Below are 23407 nucleotides of genomic sequence, written 5' to 3'. Positions count from 1 at the left end.
CCGCACCAGCCAGCCCCCATAAAACCTGTCTGTAACCCACAGGTGTGACTATCACACACACACCCCGGCGGTAATGAGGTGAGAGGTGGCTGAGCAGTAGCTGGGAGATTTTGGCAGGCACAAGCTTTTAGTCTAGATTTTAATGGAGAGAGCCTTTAGACACACACACACACGCACACAGTTGCCTGTTAAACTGCAGTTAGAGAGCGAGTCGGAAGACCATTAGGAGGGCGGTAACGTGTGAGAGAGGGAAAGAGAGAGTAGAGAAATGCAAATAAATGTTAGCGAGCCGTCGCTAGCAGCAGATGGCTTAGAGAGAGAGGGGGATGGAGAGAAGAGAGAGGGAGAGTTTTTTCATTTACAACATGCCGCCTCTCAGCCTTGCCACTCCTCTCCTATTCTCCCTTCTTTTCATCCCACCCTCTCCACTCAGTGTCTCTTATCACCTCCTCCCTCTCTTCTCTCCTCCCTCCCTCTTCCTCCTCTCATTCCATTCTCCTCCTCTCTTCATCTGTCTCTCCTTTGATTAGCTTGCTGGTCATGGCGGAATGCGGCAGGGTTTTTTAACACCCCTCCTCTCCCATCCATTCTTTCTCTCCCCCTCCTCCCATCCCTCTTTCCCTTCACCCCCCCCCCCCCCCCTCCCTACAGGATCAGCAGCGGAGCAGGTACACACACCGCCTCAGGAGCGCGGACCCTCAGATACACACACAGGAGAAAGGAGGGAGAGAAGTTGCTTTTAGCCGCTGTTGTCGCAACCATGGCAACAGTCTGTTTCTCAGAAGTGAAGATGAACTAACCCCCCTGCCCCTCCCTCCCTCCCTCTCCCTCCCTCCCTCCCTCCCTCCCTCCCTCCCTCCCTCCCTCCCTCCCTCCCTCCCTCTCTCCTTCCATCTCCCTCCCTCCCTCTCTTCCTCCCTCCCTCCCTCCCTCCCTCTCTTCCTCCCTCCCTCCCTCCCTCCCTCCCTCTCTCCTTCCATCCCTCCCTCTCTCCTTCCATCCCTCCCTCCCTCCCTCCTTCCCTCCCTCCCTCCCTCCCTCCCACCAGAAACATAGGTGTTTTCTTCTCTTCCTCCTCTCTTCTAGACTCTCGTCCCCAAAATAGAGACAGTTATGGATTCACACATTTGATTTGATTATATTCTATTGTTCCTATTTTGTTTTGTTTTTAAATGCAGAGACAGCGCTGAAAATGGCTTATTTCCCCTCCCCCCTTCCTCCCTTCCTCTTTTGCCCTGTGAAATAATTCACTACTAGACATCAAAATGTGAATTATTCACAGGGTGCTTCCTTCTGCAGTGACCTGAAAAATGCCCAAGCCACACTCATACGAACACGTTGTACATACACAGACCGGCAGGTGCTGTGCATGCGTGTGCATGGGAGTGTGTATGTGCGTATAGTATGTCTGTGTGAATGTGTACTGAATGTGTACTGAATGTGTACTGAATGTGCATGTACGCAGGTATGTTTACTGTACATCCAAATATCTCAGTTTCCATCTCTCTGCTTCTACTCCAGGTATTACGGTAGATAAGAACGGGTACATCTACTTCTTACCTCTCATCACTTTCCCTCTCTGTTCCACTACTCCAGGTATTACGGTAGATAAGAACGGGTACATCTACTTCTTACCTCTCATCACTTTCCCTCTCTGTTCCACTACTCCAGGTATTACGGTAGATAAGAACGGGTACATCTACTTCGTAGACGGGACCATGATCAGGAAGGTGGATCGTAACGGGATCATCTCCACCCTGTTGGGCTCCAACGACCTCACCTCAGCACGACCCCTGACCTGTGACACCAGCATGCACATCAGACAGGTGGGTCACATACACACAGGGACATCCACCTGAACACGAACACACACCAAACCTCCAGTGTTTGCTGGACTCACTTTATCCTAATGGCGGCCCTGAGTCATCGTTCAGAGCCATACATATACAAACATGGTTCTGTCACTCTTACTATCTAAAGCATTTTGAAACCATATAAGTGCTAATTTGGCAATATACATTCAGTCCATATAGCCTCTTTGATGTAGACTGTAGTAGATGGTGTGACTGGCTAGTATTGACAGGGGTGTTGTCTCATCTGAGAGAACCAGCCAGTGTGTGTTCTGTTCTCCCCTACTGAGTGGCAGTGCCTATTAAAGGCCTAAAGCTCCCCCTGCTGGCCGCTCGCTATACCCCAAACCTGCCCCCAGTCAACCAACACAGCTGAACTCAGCCCTATGGCGTAGGGTACAGTGCCAGGGTTGGGGACGATTCCATTTCAATTCAACCAATTCAGGAAGTAAACTGAAATGACACAATGAGAAAAAAACAATTTTAACTAGAAAACTTAAATAATAGCCTGGGTGTTTATTTGCTTAAATCACTAAAAACAACAGGTGCTTATTAGAAACAGGCTTTTATTTGACCCTATTTCCTTAGTGCTCACAGCTTTTGCTCATTTGCACATTTCCTGCACTAATGTGTTATCATTTACACACTGTGTCACTTTTCTTTTGTCTTATTACATCTAAAAAAACATTCAAAACGTTTCCTTGTGCATTTTCGTCGGTTCGGACGATTTCTAGGGCTCTTGACTGTGTTTGTGCTTGCCAGTTAGCTAGCAGTTCTCAGCTGTTAGCAGCCAATGGCTAGCAGTTCTCAGCTGTTAGCAGCCAATGGCTAGCAGTTCTCAGCTGTTAGCAGCCAATGGCTAGCAGTTCTCAGCTGTTAGCAGCCAATGGCTAGCAGTTTATTATTGGCGATACAAACTGATTGTCATAATTTTTCGATGTAACAAATCAAGCATTAAACCTTGTAAACAATTCATGGTAATTCATGGTAACCTCATAAACAATTCATTTCGACCCGCCGTTTATTTGAAAGAGACTTTTATTTGCTGAAATGTGTGCAGTTGCTCAGCTATTAAAAGGGACAGGTGATCATCTGAAACTCGGCGTCTAATTGAGGTTTTACAGTTGTTCACTTCCTGAATTGCCAAATTGAAATGGAACTGACCCCAACCCCAGACAGCACTATGGCCCTCAGCCTCAGCTCTTTCTAAGGGCCAAATCCAACTCCAGGTATTTCAGGGTACAGTTTGGATCTCACTTTATTGTTGAAAGACAGGAATCATCTGAGGATTAAGAGGGAATAGGATGTGTCAATCATAATACTGTTCCTGAAAGTGGCCTCCCCTATTGGAGGTCTTACTAGGCGCTTCTCCTGGATTATCCAATCAGAATGGGCTATTTTGAGCTTTAGGGAAGCACTGAAGTGGGTTATCTTGAGTGATAGGCTACTGATGGTGCTGTCTAGATGGTGGTCGTTTCGTTGATGTTTGTTGCCAAACTGAGAGCCCAAGAGAATGTCACTTTTCTGACTGACAGTATATTGACAGTGTTCTGAACTAATGTGATGCATAACCAGTGTGGGCAAGTCAGGTATTTGTTGTGTTGTCTCTGAGTCCCCTGTGCCTTCCACTGCTAGCTAGATCAGTGGTGTGTGTGTGTGTGTGTGTGTGTGTGTGTGTGTGTGTGTGTGTGTGTGTGTGTGTGTGTGTGTGTGTGTGTGTGTGTGTGTGTGTGTGTGTGTGTGTGTGTGTGTGTGTGTGTGTGTGTGTTTTCCCCGAGCTACCCCTATATCAATCCTCGGTACACCTCACTTCCTCTGATTCCCCGTCTCTCAAAACAGACAGAGACATCCCAGAGACAGATTCACTCAGATCATTCTTCTCCATCTCTCCATCCCTCTCTTCCTTTCTTCTTTGGACTCACTCCTCCTCCTTCTCATCCTCTCCTCCTCTGCACGGTCACAATCACAGAGCGAGGGAGAGAGTCCCCAGTGACAAAGAGAGCGAGAGAGAGAAACACAGAGTTGAGTTATTCAGAGAGGAACATATATGCAGTACCCATGGGTCCGGGGGGAAGAATGGGGAAGAGACACAGTGTAGCGCAGCCAGCCAGGGAGGGAGAAGAAGTATGTCTGCGTCCCAACTGGCACCTTATTCCCTAGATAGTGCACTAAATAGGGAATAGGGTGCCATTCGGGAAGCAGCCTGGGACTCAATGGAGCAAAAACAAACCGAAGACAGCTCTGTGTCAGTTAAAACAGGCAGCAGAAACACATCCACGCGTTACACTGCAACCTCCAACCACTGTCACCTCAACATGGCGGGGGTATGAAATAAAATGTTCCCATACACATGCTGTACTGTAGAGAGGGGAGTCCCCTCCAAAGCCTCAGTGCTTTCAAGGCTATACCACTCTCTCTCTCCAACTCTCTCTCTCCAGCTCTCTCTTTCCAACTCTCTCTCCAGCTCTCTCTCTCCAGCTCTCTCTCTTCAGCTCTCTCTCTCCAACTCTCTCTCTCCAGCTCTCTCTTTCCAACTCTCTCTCCAGCTCTCTCTCTCCAACTCTCTCTCGCCAGCTCTCTCTCTCCAGCTCTCTCTCTTCAGCTCTCTCTCTCCAACTCTCCAACTCTCTCTCTCCAGCTCTCTCTCTCCAGCTCTCTCTCTTCAGCTCTCTCTCTCCAACTCTCTCTCTCCAGCTCTCTCTCCAACTCTCTCTCTCCAGCTCTCTCTCTCCAGCTCTCTCTCTCCAGGAGCTATGTTGAGAAGTTGACGATTGAACTCCGCCGTGCTCTGCAGTGGCTACCAACTGATGTTTTTGGGCATCTGAATAGACAGGAACGCCCTGTTGTCTTTTCATTTTCCTCCACTTCCATTTCCACAGGGGAAAAAGCAGGGGTTAAGTATTTGTAGCACTTTGAGAGGTGAAGTAAGAAACACAGTCTGTCTTCCAGTCACTGCATGGTACCAAGTGCCCAAATAGTGGCTCTTTATAGTGCAGCTTTAGCCATGTATAATGCATGGTCTGTAACTGGCAGGGAAGAGCTTTCATGTGGTCGAGCTGAAGGCTAAAAGCGTCATTAGCTTTTAATGGTCCTCCGCCGAGGCGCTTAACCTGCCAGGTCACTCAGGGTCGGGGGTGAGGTGAAGACGTCGGGTCCAGGGCCGAAGACAGCAGATCCCTAACTACCGCTGTGCCCGGAGCTCTACAACACTAATGGTGCAGAAGTGTGTGTTTTGGGGGGTGGTTGGGCCTGGGGGGCGGGAGTGTGTTCTCTTCATATCATCTTTTACCATCACATTTTGTCCGCCAGCATACCCTGCTCCTCCACCGGGAGATGGAAAGAGAATGAGAGAGAGGTCTCGTTTAGACAATAAAACTTTAACGTTTACGTCTCTCTTTCTCTCTCCTCTTTGTTTTGCCAGCAGAGAGTTGCTTCCCTCAGGCGATGAGGGAACGCATCATTTCGCAGAGTGTGTGTCGGGGTGTGCATGCGTAAGTGAGTGTGGGCCTGCGTGTGTGTGTGTGTGTGTGTGTGTGTGTGTGTGTGTGTGTGTGTGTGTGTGTGTGTGTGTGTGTGTGTGTGTGTGTGTGTGTGTGTGTGTGTGTGTGTGTGTGTGTGTGTGTGTGTGTGTGTGTGTGTGTGTGTTTGTCTTCAAATGTAATAAATGACCCAGTGGCTGATTTAAATTGAATCAGAGCGAAGCACACAATGTATAAGTCCTGAGAAGTAAAGGATCCTTCTTCATCAGTGTCACGGCCAGACACTCGGGGAGGGGGGGGGGCAGAGGGGGGCTGGGGGGGGTGCAAAGCAGCACTAGACTCACATCTCACCTGTTCTGTGTTTGTGGGTGGATTTGTTTGTTTCTGTCATCTTTACGGAACTTTTGCGAAGAGTTTTCACCCCGTGAGGCTAATAAAGGTTCTGGTTGATTCCTTTTTCGTCTCCTTTAAGTGGATGTAAATTGTTCAGTGTTTTTGGGGTCTGTAATGTCTTTTTGGTTATGTGTCGGACCCCAGTAAGGCTAGCTGTCTCCCTTGGCGTCGGATAATGAGGATCCTAATAAATCTAATCTCTGCTTTGCTGTAGGTTCGTCTGGAGTGGCCCACAGCCCTGGCCATCAACCCCATGGATAATTCCATGTATGTCCTGGACAACAATGTGGTGCTGCAGATCACTGAGAACAGACAGGTGACCATCACACTCCCACATAAGAGCACTTCTATTACATACACAAATAAGTTCAAGCTGGTAGTGGGAACAATGCATGATGGGTAAGGCGAGATGGAAGGATGCACCGACACATTGGGGCTGAATAAGCCTTCGTCAAGATACCGGTCACCTCTTTGACTTGTGTTGTTGCTGTGTCCCAACAGGTGCGCATCGTGGCGGGACGTCCCATGCACTGCCAGGTGCCAGGTATAGAATACACGCTGGGCAAGCGGGCGGTGCAGACCATGCTGGAGGGAGCTGCTGCCATCGCCCTCTCCTACAGTGGCGTGCTCTACATCGCCGAGACTGATGAGAAGAAGATACACCGCATCCGCCAGGTGATATAGTATTATAATATAGTTCAATAACATGTCATGAGATGCAAACGAAGGGGGGAAAAAGACCAAGAACAACATACTGTTGTATTTGTCGTTCTTGTTGGCGCTGTTTTTGCAGATGGCGCCTATTTTGAATATCTTTCAATGATTGTTATGTCATTGTTTTTACCCTCGTTGCACTGGTTGTAAGTGGCTGTGGATAAGAGCATCTGCTAAATAATTCAACTTTACATGTACATGTAGGTGTCCACGGACGGCGAGATCACGCCCTTGGCCGGAGCTCTGTCCGACTGCGACTGCAAGAACGACGCCAACTGCGACTGCTACCAGACGGGCGACGGCTACGCCAAAGACGCCCGCCTCAACTCGCCCTCCTCGCTTGTCGTCTCGCCCGACGGTACGCTCTACGTGGCAGACCTGGGCAACATCCGCATCCGCGCCGTCCGCCGCAACCAACCGCCGTCGGGCGCCGCCGTTTCCGGCCCGGGCTCCTTCGAGGTGGCCTCGCCGTCGTCCCAGGAGCTCTACGTGTTTGATTCCAACGGAACCCACCAGTTCACCATGTCTCTCGTCACCGGTGACTACAAGTACAACTTCAGCTATAGCAACGAGGAGGACGTTACAGCGGTGACGGATAGTAGTGGCAACACCTTGAGGATCCGCCGCGACCCCAACCGGATGCCGGTGCGGATCGTTGCCCCGGACAACCAGGTGATCTGGCTGACTATCGGGACCAATGGCGGGTTGAAGACACTGACGGCCCAGGGACAAGAGCTGGTGCTGTTCACCTACCACGGCAACAGTGGGCTGCTCGCCACCAAGACCATACAGATAGGATGGACCACCTTCTATGAGTAAGTGGGACTTACTGACCAGCAAAGACTTGGGGCCCCATCCTGACTGACTATTTGACTGCCTGACTGACTATCTGACTGATAAACTGACTGATAAACTGACTGACTATCTGCCTGACTGACAATCTGCCTGACTGACAATCTGCCTGACTGATAAACTGACTGACTATCTGCCTGACTGACAATCTGCCTGACTGACTAACTGACTGACAATCTGACTGACTATCTGACTGACTGACTATCTGACTGACAATCTGACTGACAATCTGACTGTCTGACTGACTGACTGTCTGACTGTCTGACTGACTGACTGTCTGACTGACTGACAATCTACCTGACTGACAATCTGCCTGACTGACTATCTGACTGACTGACAATCTGACTCATAAACTGACTGCCCCACTGGTTGTGTTTCAGAAAGCTGCTTTAAGAGAAGTCTCTCTCCCTCTGTTGTCCCCTAAGACTGTGTAAGGAAGTGTCAGTGTCCCCCTTTTTGTGAGTGTCCCTTGTCCCTTAAGTCCTAACTCTGACAGCATGAAGATGTCCTTCATCATCCTATATCTTCTAGTGATTGGCTGTGTGTATACTATAGAGCCAGCAGCCATCTTTTCTGCCCTTCCATCTGATCAGTATCAGTAAGACAAGGGCTGAACAATGCCTGCTCAGCAAAACCCTGTCACACACACACACACACACGCCACACAACTCAGGGGAAATCTTCATAGAAAACGTTCTGTTCCGTTTCACCTTGTACTGTACTTGCACCACGTTCCAACACATGGTGGAATAGTTGTAAATTATACAGTGTGTGTGTGTGTGTGTGTGTGTGTGTGTGTGTGTGTGTGTGTGTGTGTGTGTGTGTGTGTGTGTGTGTGTGTGTGTGTGTGTGTGTGTGTGTGTGTGGAGGAGAGCTCATCTGGGAGCCACACCCACTGTCACCATGGAGGAAATATGGAGGGAAAGAGAGAAGAGTGTGAGACAGAGAGAGTCACAAAGTGCTTGTTACTCCCAGAGCAGACATACACCAGCAGACACAGGGCTGTCACTACATCTCTCTCTAAATGTGATAGTAGGCTAGCTCACACACACACACACACACACACACACACACACACACACACACACACACACACACTGACACTCCCTCCAGGTACTAAAATAGACTCCCAGCCATATGGGACAGCAAAGGCCCTAGTCAGCTAGCCAGGCAGGTTGTTCTCTTTGCAGTGTGTTCCACCATACTACAGCTTCCATAGCCCCAAACTTTTACCACAGAGCCCTTGTCAAAAAGACTGCCTCTGAGTCTGAACCCAAACCCTGACCCCTATCCCCTCGTACAAACCAGCAGCCATTCATACATCGTCCCCTCAACCTGCTACCTGCTAACTCTCTATTCAACATCACAATGACTACAGTTCTACAGTGTCTGACTGTATCCTTAAATACATGTAAATAAAATAAAGAATACCTGATATTTCTTATATCTCTCAGATATAGGAGAGACACTTCAAAACAAACTTCCTTTTGATATTTTGGGTGGGAGTATCTGTTGTTCCATGTTGTGAATCTGTTATTCAATGTGTTTGTATGGGCTAATAGCAGTAAAGATACAAATATAGATTTTTTTTGGGATACTTCAAGGGGTCTTAAAATTCTAAATCAAATAGCTAAATATTTCTTGGTATGACATTCTAAAAACAATTCCATATAACTTTATTTTCCTATTTTTCTCCCCTCTCTCTCCCTCTGTCTTCTCCCTTCTCTCTCCCTCTCTCACTCCCTCTGTCTCTCTCTCCCTCTGTTTTCTCCCCTCTCTCTCCCTCTCTCTGTCTTCTCTCCTCTCTCTCTCTCTCTCTCTCTCTCTCTCTCTCTCTCTGTCTTCTCTCCTTTCTCTCCCTCCCTCTCTCTGTCTTCTCTTCTCTCTCTCTCTCTCTCTCTCTCTCACCCTCTCTCTGTCTTCTCTCCTCTCTCTCTGTCTTCTCTCCTCTCTCTCCCTCTCTCTCTCTGTCTTCTCTTCTCTCTCTCTCTCTCTCGCCCTCTCTCTGTCTTCTCTCCTCTCTCTGTCTCCCCCTCTCTCTGTCTTCTCCCCTCTCTCCCCCTCTCTCTGTCTTCTCTCCTCTCTCTCTGTCTCTCCCTCTCTCTGTCTTCTCTCCTCTCTCTCCTCTCTCTCTGTCTTCTCTCCTCTCTCTCTGTCTTCTCTCCTCTCTCTCTGTCTTCTCTCCTCTCTCTCTGTCTTCTCTCCTCTCTCTCCCTCTCTCTTTCTCTTCTTCCCCTTTCTTTCTTTCTTTCTTTTTCTTTCTATCTATCTCCATTCCCTCCAGTTATGACAGTGAGGGTCGTCTAACCAACGTGACGTTCCCTACGGGGGTGGTGACCAACCTGCACGGGGACATGACCGGGGCCATCACGGTGGACATTGAGACGTCCGGCCGCGACGAGGACGTCAGCATCACCACTAACCTCTCCTCCATCGACTCCTTCTACACACTGGTCCAGGGTAAGTAGAGGTGGGGAGGAGTGTGTGTGTGTGTGTGTGTGTGTGTGTGTGTGTGTGTGTGTGTGTGTGTGTGTGTGTGTGTGTGTGTGTGTGTGTGTGTGTGTGTGTGTGTGTGTGTGTGTGTGTGTGTGTGTGTGTCTGTTTACACATATCTGTGTGTCTCAACGTTGTGAGTACCAGTCATGAATATTAATGCGCCACGTTGATAACCAACAGCATTGATTAGTCGAACGTCAACACAATATTAATGACTTCACCAATTACTCAATGGGCATTAATCCCTGATCCCCTTTCATTATTAAAGAGGTCATCAATTAAAGACAGCTCAGAGATCAATATACTTAATCATACAACAGTAACTGTCTGTTTGTAGACAGAGGAGAGGAGAAGAGGACAGGAGAGGAGAGAGGAGATAGAATGAGGAGAAGAGAGGAGAGGAGAGGAAAGGAAAGGAGTGGACGAGAAATGACAGGAGAAGAAAGGAGGAGAGGAGAGGAACCTTGAAGGGTTCTATTAATGCAGGCCCAACATAGGAATCTTCCATCCTTTATGTAACAGAAGTGGAGAATGGGGTTCTCAAATCTGAAATCAGATGTTGCTTATTTAAGCAATAAGGCCCGAGGGGGTGTGGTATATGACCAATATTCCACAATATTACAAAGGCTGTTCTTAAGCACGACGCAACGTGGAGTACCTGGATACAGCCCTTAGCCGTGGTATATTGGCAGTGTACCACAAACCCCCGAGGTGCCTTATTGCTATTATAAACTGGTTACCAACATAATTATAGGATTAAAAATGTTGTCCCCATGGTATACGGTCTGATATACCACGGCTGTCGGCCAATCAGCATTCAGGACTCGAACTAAAACATTTTCGACTTTCTCTCTTTCTCTCCACCATAGACCAACTAAGGAACAGCTACCAGGTGGGCTACGACCACTCTCTGAGGGTGATCTATGCCAACGGGATGGACACACACTACCAGACGGAGCCCCACATCCTGGCGGGCGCTGCCAACCCCACGGTGGCACGGAGGAACATGACGCTGCCCGGGGAGAACGGGCAGAACCTGGTGGAGTGGCGCTTCCGCAAAGAGCAGACCCGGGGGAAAGTCATCGTGTTCGGAAGGAAGCTCAGGGTGAGAAGGGAGGATGATGGCGGGAGGAAGAGGAGAGTGGCGGCCATTTTATTTGGATTGTTGTTTTGTTTAAGCCGCAAAGTCAAATAGCTATATCATCAAAATATACGAAGAGGTAAATGAGGTATTTGGTCTTGATTTAGGTTTAGGCATAAGGCTAAAGAGGAGCTGCCATTTTGTTTTGTAGGCAGATATGGAGGTTGGGGCTTTCTTAAAAAAAATGTTTGCTGTCACGACATCATTCAAACATCGGCTACAATATAGGACGGGTCTTGGTCGGGGTTTGTCGCTAACTACAATATGGATTTAACCACTGAAAAGGAGTGAGACTATTTTCCATATCAAATAGTCTTCGGTTCATTGTCAACGTTTCCGTCTCCTCGTTATCACCATCTAAACGGCTCAAATTAGTGACAGTTTGTCAGCGGTTAGCGAGGGACGACGATGCCATATTGTTTTGTCTCTTCCAACATCAAAAACAATATCTGAAAGTCATTACCATCTATCCAACAAAAGGAAAAGGTTTTGTTTTCCTGCTGACTTCTCAAGGGTTAATTCCCTAATTCCCATATCTGATGCCTCCTGTATGTGAACTAAAGCTAATGGGACACACACATGGATGGGACACACAACGACACAAACACACACTTCCTGCTACATCTATTGGTGGGGTTGCATATTCTGAGCCGTTCCCTCTGTCAGAGAAGAGGGCTGGTCTCCGAGGTATTAACCACTCCTCCTCCTAGTGTCTGTCCTCATCTCTCTCTCCATAGACTGCTCTCTGTATGTCCCAAATGGCACCTTATTCCCTATACAGTGCACTACTTTTGACCAAGACCCATAGGGACACTGTATGTGCACTATGTAGAGAGTAGGGTGGCATTTGGGACTCATCCCGTTTCTGTCTGGATCTCAGCCTCCTCGTCTCATTACTGAAGAATGTCCAGTAGGAATCAGGGGCCTTCGCGTTCAACAACAAAAACATGAAGGCCATATTGACATCTATCCTCTGCTGTTTTTTTCTCGTTTTTTTTCTCGTTCCCTCATTTTGCTGGCAACATGAAAACCTGATGGGGGTGCGGGCATGTAGGCTAGGTGGGTGTCCCCACGGCATCCATCCCAGCAGGAAGTGACATGCTTTCTTATGGGGAATAAATTGAGGCCGGGGTCACGTTCTGTTGGCTAGTGTCTCGGTGTGTCTCGGCGGCATTCCGAGGGCCCCTGTCATCTTCAAATGAGTCTCGGCTCCCACTAGACTGAGAGAGAGATTCTGCATGGTTACCACCACAATATTATTCTTATTCTCTCTCTCGCTCTCTTTCTCTGTCATTCTGGTTCTCTCTTTTTCTTTCTCTCTCTTTCTCATTCTCTCGGTCTCTCCACCTCGCTGAATTCCTAGGGGGGGGGGGGGGGGGGGGGGGGGGGGTAATTTATGAAAGCAGTCAAAAGCAAGAGTTTGAACACACGCCAGCCAGTCTCTCACTTTAATTAATCTCCCTTCACAATAACGGCTAATCGAATGCTAAAAATCCCTTAAATGAATTTAGTGTCGCTCTTGAGAATCGATCACGGTAAACAGCGGTTTAAACAAACAGCGGAGTCATTGGGAAGCGATAAATAGCGGTTCTGTGTCGGGAATTTACTTTGAAAGCCGGTTCAGTTCACAGTTTCACAATTTCTCCTGTGTGTTTGTTAGATTTTTGTTTTAAAAGTTCAGCAATCTGTCCGAATCATCTGAATAAAGTCGAAATAATGTATTGTTAATAAACATTACTCCTTAGACTGCAAACCTTTTTATTGGATTTTTACAATATTTAAGTTAAAACTGTCCAACCCTTCTTCTTTTCTCTAAAGGTGAATGGCAGAAACCTTCTCTCGGTGGATTACGACCGAACTCTCCGGACAGAAAAGATCTACGACGACCACAGGAAGTTCCTGCTGAAGATCGTGTATGACACCCAGGGCCACCCTACTCTGTGGGTCCCAAGCAGTAAGCTGCTGTCAGTCAACCTTACCTACTCCAGCACGGGGCAGGTGACCAGCCTACAGAGGGGTCCCACCACAGAGAGGGTGGAGTACGATGGTCAAGGGAGGATTGTGTCCCGAGTGTTCGCCGATGGAAAGACCTGGAGTTATACATACCTGGATAAGGTAGGAACTAGACTAGGGATCAGCAACTAGAATCTGGACCGGGTGGTCAGGGGTCCGGGACATAATTTGTAGACTGATTGACCGGAAGAAGCCCAAACAGATATAATGTTTGACTAAAACATAATCATTTCAAACCTTGCTTACATTTATATACGATCACATATATCTCTATTATGCGTGGGAATACTTGGGAACAGATTTCTTCAATTAAAATCACTTGGAGCTGATTTCCTGGTGTTTTTACAGTCTTTTGTGTTTTTTGCTCACAAGACATGCTGCCAGTTGGGGAACGTGCTGCCAGCTGAAAACCCACAACCACACACGCATACACACACTCTGGTGCCATGATCAGCAACACCAGCAAACACCCCATATTGACGGTGCAAAAACATTGTGGAAAAGTAGTTGATGACTTAGTGTGAATGCACTTGCATCCCCGATCTATTGCATTCCAACTAGTGTTTTGGTGAGTAGCTGAACCGGTATGGTCAATCAAACGCAGGGCCGCTTGTTTACTGTCCAAATGTCACCCTTAAACTCCACTCCGCTGTGTGCTGAAGCATCAGTGTTCCGTCACCCTGGCATTACAGCATCAGGTGCTAAGTACACTGTGATTCTCCCCTATGCACGCCCAGTAAGCTTTACCCATACACCCACACACACCAACACAACCACTTTCTGTCCCTCTTTACCCATAGACGAGCTGTTCAAATCTGTAGAGACCGGCGCGTCTCCTGTGACAAAAGGATTAGTGGTGGGAATAGTCGTCTATTTTCATTGTCAGCACACAAAACACAAGGTTATTTTCTGAAGATGAAAACAGTGAAAAATAAAAAAGCCACAAAAGTAATTGAAGGCCCCCTTGAAAGCTATGAGTGTCAAAACAGGAAAGATGCTTTGAAAAATATACAAGGGAATCTGCACAGGCTATAAAAGGACCATATTCCCTTTAGGTAGTAAGGGGTATATAGAGAGAGAGACAAAGAGAGGGAGGGGAGAGAGAGAGAGAGAGAGAGCAACAGCAGGGAGATAAAACGGACATTGTTTGTGGATGTTAGTGTACAGAGCGATGGCTTAAGAGGGACTAGTGAAGACCAGAGTTATGGAAACGAGACCCAGGGGAGAGGAGGCTGGAGCCAGGGTTTAGACAGCATGGGGAGGCCACAGGGACACAACACAAAGAGAACAGAGAGAGAGAAGAAATAGAGCAAGTGATAGAGGGTGGAACAGAGAGAGAGAGAGAGGGTGGGTGGGTGGGTGGGTGCGTGGGACGCAGAGAGAGAGAGATCCCAGGCTGATTCCCCAGAGTAGCAGAAACTTTTCTCCGTTCTCACTTCCAGGACAAACTGTAGAGACGATCACAGAGGTTACGTATTACATAATGACAAATAAACTACACCGAACAAAAATATAAACGCAACATGTAAAGTGTTGGTCCCATGTTTCATCAGCTGAAATAAAAGATCCCAGAAATGTTGTCCCACAACACAATGCCACAGATGTCTTAAGTTTTGAGGGAGCGTGCAATTGGCATGCTCACTGCAGGAATAGCCACCAGAGCTGTTGCCAGGGAATTGAATGTTCATTTCTCCACTATAAGCCTCCTCTAACGTCGTTTTAGAGAATTTGGCAGTACGTCCAACCGGCCTCACAAACTCAGACCACGTGTATGGGCGATCGGTTTGCTGATGTCAGAGTGGCCCATGGTGGCAGTGGGGTTATTTAAAAAGAATATATATATATTTTACCTTGATTTAACTAGGCAAGTCAGTTAAGAACAAATTCTTATTTACAATGACAGCCTAGGAACAGTGGGTTAACTGCCTTGTTCAGGGGCAGAATGACAGATTTTTACCTTGTCAGCTCGGGGATTCAATCTTGCAACCTTTCGGTTACTAGTCCAACGATCTAACCACTAGGCTACCTGGGCAGGCATAAACTAGATACAATGAATACAATTGCATTTTATCAATGGTAATTTGAATGCACAGAGATACCGTGACGAGAACCTGAGGCCCATTGTTGTGCCATTCATCCACCGCCATCACCTCATGTTTCAGCATGATAATAGACAACCCCATGTCACAAGGAACTGTGCACAATTCCGGGAAGCTGAAAATGTCCCAGTTCTTCCATGGCCTGCATACTCACCAGACATGTCAACCATTTAGCATGTTTGCGATGCTCTGGATCGACGTGTACAACGCCGTGTTCAACTTCCCGCCAATATCCAGCAACTTCGCACAGCCATTGAAGAGGAGTGGGACAACATTCCACAGGCCACAATCAACAGCCTGATCAACTCTATGTGAAGGAGATGTGTCGCACTGCATATCATGGTTACACCAGATACGGACTGGCTTTCTGATCCACGCCTAAACTTTAATTTTTTTCAGGTATCTGTGACCAACAGATGCATATCTGTATTCCCAGTCATGTGAAATCCATAGATTAGGGCAGAATGAATTTATTTCAATTGACTGATTTCCTTATGAACTGTAACTCAGTAAAATCTTTGAAATTGTTTATATTTCAGTTCAGTATAAGTTTGAAACAGGGCTGAAAAGTGTGTGCCTTTGTCTGTTCGCTCATTAAATATGTATGGTTTCCCCAACACCCTCCCTCCCACCCGGTTGTCGTCGTCTGCCTGCCTGCACACACACACACAAACACACACAACAACACACACACCACCCACCCACCCAGTGGTTGCCTGCCAGCCAAGAGCTCTGGCAGAGTGACCAGCAAGAGAAATATCCCCGGCCAAACATGTGTTGCCACAGTACCCACACACTCACACACACATAGACACATACACACATACAGAGAAACAGACAGACAAACATACGCAGGGACACAAACACAGTGCCTGGGGAGCTTGTGTTAATGTCTGTCCATGTATGACAGACAAGGTGAAGGATCCTCCAGGCAGACTCCCTCTTTAGAGAGAGAGACACAAACAAACCGCCGCGTACACACACACACACACACACAATACACACACACATTAAGGCACTGAGGCAGACAGAGATGCATATCTGAATCCTGGAGGGACTGGAGTGTTGTTGTTGTTGTTGACTCACTAAGGTGCTCTCTGCTCAGCTATTCATCGTACCTTCCTACTTCCTACTTATGGGCCTCACTCTTCAGTAAAAAAAATGTTGTTGTTGAAATTACGACCAACCGTCCGCTAACTAGCATAACGACTGCGTCCCAAATGGCAGCCGATTCCCTATGTAGTGCAGTACTTTTAGCCACAGCCCCATGGGCCCTGGTCAAAGGTATTGCAGTACATAGGGAACAGGGTGCCATTTCAGACGTAACCATCCACTTCCACTCTCCCCCCCCCGCCGCTATGCAAAGTAGCTAATTACCTGCTGTTTGGCTAAGTGATTGTGACTTCCGCTGGTGCCTACCTTTATTAGATTAGTAGGTAGACCCTACGCTACTCCACACATGCACTCATACACAAACAGACACACACACACACACACACACACACACACACACACACACACACACACACACACACACACACACACACACACGGGAGGAGAAGAAAGGAGAGTGCCAGCAAAGGCCAATAATTACAGAACACTGTAGAATTAATGCAGTGGAGTGCATTTAACAGAGTTATGCGTTTAGATACTGAGAGGTAGGGAGGAACGGAAGGAGGAGGGAGAAAGAGAGAGAGAGAAAATCTTTCAGGAAATGGAATGTTAATACCTGGTTTATACATTGGAATTTGAAATGTACATTAGAGTTAATTAATTGTGCCGTTAATTGTTCCTCTCTCTCTCTCTCTCTCTCTCTCTCTCTCTCTCTCTCTTCCTTTCCTCCCATCACTCCCCCTCCTCCTTTCCTCCCATCTCCATCCTTCTTTTCCTCTCCTTTCCTCCTCCCTCCATCTCCATCCTCCTCCCTCCAGTCCATGGTGCTCCTGCTCCACAGCCAGCGTCAGTACATCTTTGACTACGACCTGTTGGACCGCCTGTCTGCTGTCACCATGCCTTCGGTGGCCCGTCACACCATGCAGACCATCCGCTCCCTGGGCTACTATCGCAACATTTACAACCCCCCGGAGAGCAACGCCTCGGTCACCGTCGACTACAGCGAAGACGGACAGCTCCTCAGAGTGGCCCACCTAGGGACAGGTCAGACAACTTTCAGAACTGTTATGGTTGTGTTATGTGTTGAGTATGTCTAACGTCTTTGTCTCGTCTGTCATCAAGTTAAAAAAAAAATATTATCACAAAAAAAGAGAACATTTTCAGAAACGTCAAGAAAACTTCCCTAAAACTGTATTGCCATTCAACAAATATTGCTAGGAATTTATGTTGGTGTTGTACACAGAATAACCACCCACTTCTATATCAACAGGTCGTAGAATTCTCTACAAGTACCGACGACAGAACAAAATGGCGGAGATCTTGTATGATTCTACGAGGGTTAGCTTCACCTACGATGAGACAGCCGGTGTGCTGAAGACGGTGAACCTCCAGAGTGAAGGGTTCATCTGTTCCATCCGGTACCGGCAGATTGGACCGTTGGTGGACCGGCAGATCTTCCGGTTCAGTGAGGACGGCATGGTGAACGCACGGTTTGATTATACCTACGACAACAGCTTCCGGGTCACCAGCATGCAGGCTGTCATCAACGAGACGCCGCTGCCAATCGACCTCTACCAGTTTGACGACATCTCCGGGAAGGTGAGGTTCTTCAATCACGTCTAAAACCTTTTAAAAACCTTTCTCACATTTCATTATTTTACTGAAAGTGTGTGATTTAAATGCACTTTAAATAAATAAAGTTTCATCTGATTTGAAGGTGGAACAATTCGGAAAGTTCGGTGTGATCTACTACGACATCAACCAGATCATCTCCACGGCCGTCATGACCTACACCAAGCACTTCGACGTCCACGGACGGATCAAGGAGATCCAGTACGAGATCTTCAGATCCCTCATGTACTGGATCACCATCCAGTATGACAACATGGGCCGGGTGACCAAACGCGAGATCAAGATCGGACCGTTCGCCAACACGACCAAGTATGGTTACGAGTACGACGTGGACGGTCAGCTCCAGACGGTCTACCTCAACGAGAAGATGATGTGGCGCTACAACTACGACCTGAACGGCAACCTCCACCTGCTCAACCCGGGTAACAGCGCCCGGCTAACCCCGCTACGCTACGACCTCCGAGATCGCATCACGCGGCTCGGGGACGTCCAGTACCGGTTGGACGATGACGGGTTCCTGAGACAGAGAGGAGCTGAGATCTTTGAGTACAACTCCAAGGGCCTTCTAGAACGCGTCTACAGCAAAGGCAACAGGTTAGTTGGACGATTGGTGACCTTACCTGACTGTACCATCCATACCCCACTGTAAACATACACCCAAACCTGGACCACTGACGTTTTTTTGCGGGGGGGAAATATGTATTTCATTTGTATTGTGTTGTTTGATGATAATTCTTGTAAATGTGTAAATTGTTTCAAATAATTCACTGCTATTAATACTCTGTAATGTTTCCTAATTGTAAAATCTGTCTTCCTCTCCCTCCCTTCCCCCAACAGTTGGACCATCCAGTACCGCTACGACGGGTTGGGCCGCCGTGTGGCCTCCAGAACCAGCCTGGGCCAGCACCTGCAGTTCTTCTATGCAGACCTGAACTACCCGACCAGGATCACTCACGTCTACAACCACAGCAGCTCAGAGATCACATCTCTCTACTACGACCTGCAGGGACACCTCTTCGCCATGGAGATCAGTAGCGGAGAGGAGTTCTATATCGCCTGTGACAACACCGGAACCCCTCTAGCAGTGTTCAGTAGTAATGGGCTTCTTTTGAAGCAGGTAAGGTTTCAGACCAGTTGGAAAGGCCTCGTGTACAGTCCCCGATCCTCTATGTGATGTTAGTTGGATAGCAGGTAAGGTTTCAGACCAGTTGGAAAGGCCTTGTGTACAGTCCCCGATCCTCTATGTGATGTTAGTTGGATAGCAGGTAAGGTTTCAGACCAGTTGGAAAGGCCTCGTGTACAGTCCCCGATCCTCTATGTGATGTTAGTTGGATAGCAGGTAAGGTTTCAGACCAGTTGGAAAGGCCTCGTGTACAGTCCCCGATCCTCTATGTGATGTTAGTTGGATAGCAGGTAAGGTTTCAGACCAGTTGGAAAGGCCTTGTGTACAGTCCCCGATCCTCTATGTGATGTTAGTTGGATAGCAGGTAAGGTTTCAGACCAGTTGGAAAGGCCTCGTGTACAGTCCCCGATCCTCTATGTGATGTTAGTTGGATTTTATGTCCAATAAAAGCTAGTCTAAATCTACCTATCCAGCGAGGTGTTAGTTATTCAATGTATTTCGTGATAATTTTCTAGGTGCAGTACACGGCCTACGGCGAGGTCTACTTTGACTCCAACCCCGACTTTGTCCTGGTGATCGGCTTCCACGGGGGTCTCTACGATCCCCTGACGCGCCTGCTGCATTTCGGCGACCGGGACTATGACATCCCGGCGGGGCGCTGGACCACCCCAGACATCGGGACGTGGACGAGAGTCGGGAAAGATCCGGCGCCGTTCAACCTGTACATGTTCCGGAACAACAATCCTGTCAGCAAAGTTCACGAGGTCAAGGAGTACGTCACAGGTGGGAGACGGTGAATTCACTCTAGTTGACTGCTTATAGCTTATGTAAGACATAAACCTTCTAGATGGTTTATAGAAGAACGAGTATGTCACAAATGGAGTACATCACAGATAAGGGACTGTGATGCGACCTTTAATGCACTCTGATTTACTCCCTATAGCTTAGGTAAGCAGATACAATTATATATGTCTGGTACCTTGCTCTGTAGAACGGTAAGGCCTGTTATGGCAATACAGTAGGGACATGTTGTCATTGCATGATGACCATAGATAAACAGTCTATTGTGAATAGACTATTAGTATGAATATTTTATGGCTGTGAACTTTAGTAATTGTCTAGCGGTGGCATATTACCTCATTGCTATGCATCACAATGATATTGCTATTGTTTTCAGCAGTTACCCTTTCCACATGATAATAGTTCTGGCTAAACATGAAAGGTATGACTCGAAATGACTGTTTTCCCCTCGGGACAATCCAGTTTGTCCTATCCTAATCTGAAACATTGGGACATCATTTCCCTCAGTGGTCTATTCTCTCATGGTCACAATGTAATTCACTTTTCCATGGTTGCAGATGTCAATATCTGGCTGGTGACGTTTGGGTTCCACCTTCACAACGCCATCCCCGGGTTCCCCATCCCCAAGTTCGACCTCACACAGCCGTCCCTGGAGATGAAGAAGAGCCAGCTCTGGGACGACCTGCCGGTATGTAGTATCCCTCCGCCTTCCTACCTCCCTCCACCCCTCCATCCTCCCCTATCCCTTCCTCCCTCCCTTCCGCTTATTTACTCTGTATCACCACTATCGTACTATCTGCCTCTCTCTGGGGTTAATTTACCCTCTATCTCCACTGTCATATCCCTCCGCCTCATTCTGGTTTATTACAACCTTCCGGTATAACGTATCCCTCCGCCTCCCTCCCTCTAGTCTAGTTTATTTACCCTATCTCCACTGTCATATCCCTCCACCTCGCTCTGCGGTTTATTAACCTTAGCTAGCTATCTCCACTCTCATTTCCGTACTGTGGTTGTACTGACGAACTGAAACTATGAGCACAATCTCACAGCACAGCTGGCTGGAAGATCAACCAACCCACCGTGTTGATTTAGCTTGTTATGACGCACCGCCAGCGAAGAAGAGACCAACAACGTTCAGGGTGGTCCACAGTTCACCCACGGCTACAAAGTACAGAGAAATCACACACACACACCAATTATACCGCAGCTGAATCATCCTCCGGTTTGTCTTTAAATAAAGTCGTTATACATACGTATTTGAAGTGCAAATGAGTCCCTTATTGGTTTAACTACGTTGCCATGACTGTCGCTTCTTCTTCTTCTCTCTGTGTGAAATTAACAAGCTGTGCTGTTGCTCCTCACAAACCCAACAATCCCATATTTCTAAAAAATATATGTAGAAAAATAAAGCATTGATCTAAAAAACGAGTTCTCCCTGTGATCTTTTTCGTGCTAAAACAATATTCCGTGTTTTGTCTCCATATAAATAGGACATTTCTAGAAGAAAGGGAACCTTTGAATGACTGAAGCTGGGACACTTCTTCACCATGTCAATCTGGGATTTGGTTTCATATTGTCCCTCGTTTTTTGGAGAATAATTTAGTTTTTTTTTTAGATAACACAGTACTAGGGGAATAGCCACACACTGGTCACAGACATCAATTACAACATCTATTCTACATTGATTCAACGTAATTTCTTTGAAATGACATGGAAACAACGTGGATTTAACCACAGTGTGCCCAGTGGGTAAAGAAACACAACAGGCTTTACATACTGAGGCTAGAGCAACGCCATAAAAGTTTCAGTTATATCTGTCCATGACAAGGAGAGAGAGTTTGGATTTGATATCTGTGTAACTTAGACTTTTCTCTCCTCTCTCTCCTCCCTCTCTTCTCCCCCTTCTCTGACTCCTCCCATCAGTCCATCTCGGGGGTGCAACAGGAAGTGACCCGGCAAGCCAAGGCTTTCCTGTCCTTCGAGAGGATGCCGGAGATCCAGCTGAGCCGCCGGCGCTCCAACCGGGAGAAACCCTGGCTGTGGTTCGCCACCGCCAAGTCGCTGATCGGTAAGGGTGTTATGTTGGCGGTGACGCAGGGCCGTGTGGTCACCAACGCTCTGAATATCGCCAACGAGGACTGCATCAAGGTGGCCGCCGTCCTCAACAATGCGTTCTACCTGGAGGACCTACACTTCACGGTGGAGGGACGCGACACGCACTACTTCATCAAGACCAGCCTACCGGAGAGCGACCTGGGAGCGCTGAGGCTGACAAGCGGGAGGAAGTCGCTGGAGAACGGCGTCAACGTGACTGTGTCCCAGTCCACCACCGTGGTGAACGGCAGAACTCGGCGCTTCGCCGACGTGGAGCTGCAGTACGGCGCTCTAGCGCTCCACGTGCGCTACGGCATGACTCTGGACGAGGAGAAGGCGCGTGTGCTGGAGCAGGCCAGGCAGAAGGCGTTGTCGAGTGCTTGGTCCAGGGAGCAACAACGGGTGAGGGAGGGGGAGGAGGGAGTGAGGCTGTGGACGGAGGGGGAGAAGAGGCAGCTGCTGAGCGGAGGGAAGGTGCTGGGCTACGATGGGTACTACGTCCTCTCCATAGAGCAGTACCCCGAGCTAGCAGACTCCGCTAACAACATCCAGTTCCTCAGGCAGAGCGAAATAGGGAAGAGGTAACAGACAGAATCCTCGGCACTGGCCGCCAAAGAGACTACCCCCTCCAAATCCTCCACCCAAACCTCCCTCGCCTCCCCTCTTTTCTCTAAAAAGGGGGAGGGTCCAGGCTTGTGCTGTGTTTAGCGCCGACTAGCTGAAACAAACAGTAAAATGTAGAAATATCTCAAACTGAACTAAACCTAATACTACCACTGTGGGGCCTGAAAATCAAACAAAACGGCTCCAACTGACGCAAATGTTTGTCCCATGTGCTATACAGCGTTGAATGGACTGTGGACTCTCTTGAAAAGAGAGAAAAAAAGTCAAAACTCTCGGTTTGTGAAAGGGGAAAAAAAGTTTTTTTTTTTTAAATAGACTTCCTGAATTTGCTTTCGGAAAACATATTTTAAAAAGAAAGAAGAAATGTGTTTACATACGCATACCACTACAACACGTCTGGACTAATAGAAAAAAAGCCTTCTGGTTTCTTACAAAGGACAAACGTCTATAATCTGATTCTACATCCTGACGACTGACCTTTGACCTTTGCGTACTGAAAAAGGTAGTGTTGTTGTTCGAAGTAGGACCACGGGTCTCCAATGGTGGTAACAAGACAGTTAAAACCACTTGTTGAAACCACTTGGTTGTTCTTCTGCTTTTCTTTCCAAAAGGGACAAAACAGCTCCCACCAAGTGACACCTTTACCAATACTAGATCAAAGTGGGACGTTTTGGGAATCGGGAGATTTTGTGCGTGTGTCTGTCTGTCTGTCTGTCTGTCTGTCTGTCTGTCTGTCTGTCTGTCTGTCTGTCTGTCTGTCTGTCTGTCTGTCTGTCTGTCTGTCTGTCTGTCTGTCTGTCTGTCTGTCTGTCTGTCTGTCTGTCTGTCTGTGTGTGTGTGTGTGTGTGTGTGTGTATACAATGGAGACAATTTGTGTGTGTATGTATGGAGGAAGTTAATCAATTAAATGAAATGAAAGAATCATATCCAACCAATCTTTTGAAAAACAATGTGAGACAGTATCTTTATGGATTTTTTTATTA

The 23407-nt window shown here is 47.6% G+C and overlaps 1 protein-coding gene across 1 annotated transcript in view; it reads left to right on the top strand.

Moving 5' to 3' along the window:
• LOC120034736 (teneurin-3) overlaps nucleotides 1–23184 on the top strand; it is a 115402-nt gene extending 92218 nt beyond the window's left edge. The window contains exons 19-32 of the mRNA XM_038981339.1: nucleotides 1672–1826; nucleotides 5937–6038; nucleotides 6224–6397; nucleotides 6641–7251; nucleotides 9573–9748; nucleotides 10654–10889; nucleotides 12744–13040; nucleotides 16969–17194; nucleotides 17421–17749; nucleotides 17868–18376; nucleotides 18620–18899; nucleotides 19421–19688; nucleotides 20264–20394; nucleotides 21630–23184. Coding sequence (XP_038837267.1) covers nucleotides 1672–1826; nucleotides 5937–6038; nucleotides 6224–6397; nucleotides 6641–7251; nucleotides 9573–9748; nucleotides 10654–10889; nucleotides 12744–13040; nucleotides 16969–17194; nucleotides 17421–17749; nucleotides 17868–18376; nucleotides 18620–18899; nucleotides 19421–19688; nucleotides 20264–20394; nucleotides 21630–22385 — 4250 coding nt within the window. The 3' untranslated portion in view covers nucleotides 22386–23184. The remainder of the gene's footprint in view (nucleotides 1–1671; nucleotides 1827–5936; nucleotides 6039–6223; nucleotides 6398–6640; nucleotides 7252–9572; nucleotides 9749–10653; nucleotides 10890–12743; nucleotides 13041–16968; nucleotides 17195–17420; nucleotides 17750–17867; nucleotides 18377–18619; nucleotides 18900–19420; nucleotides 19689–20263; nucleotides 20395–21629) is intronic.
• The last annotated feature ends 223 nt before the right edge of the window (nucleotides 23185–23407 follow it).

Source organism: Salvelinus namaycush, chromosome 42, assembly GCF_016432855.1.
Source record: "Salvelinus namaycush isolate Seneca chromosome 42, SaNama_1.0, whole genome shotgun sequence".
Taxonomy (NCBI): Eukaryota; Metazoa; Chordata; class Actinopteri; order Salmoniformes; family Salmonidae; genus Salvelinus; species Salvelinus namaycush.
Note: the sequence above shows the minus strand (reverse complement) of the source record. Positions and strands in the feature narration are given on the sequence as shown.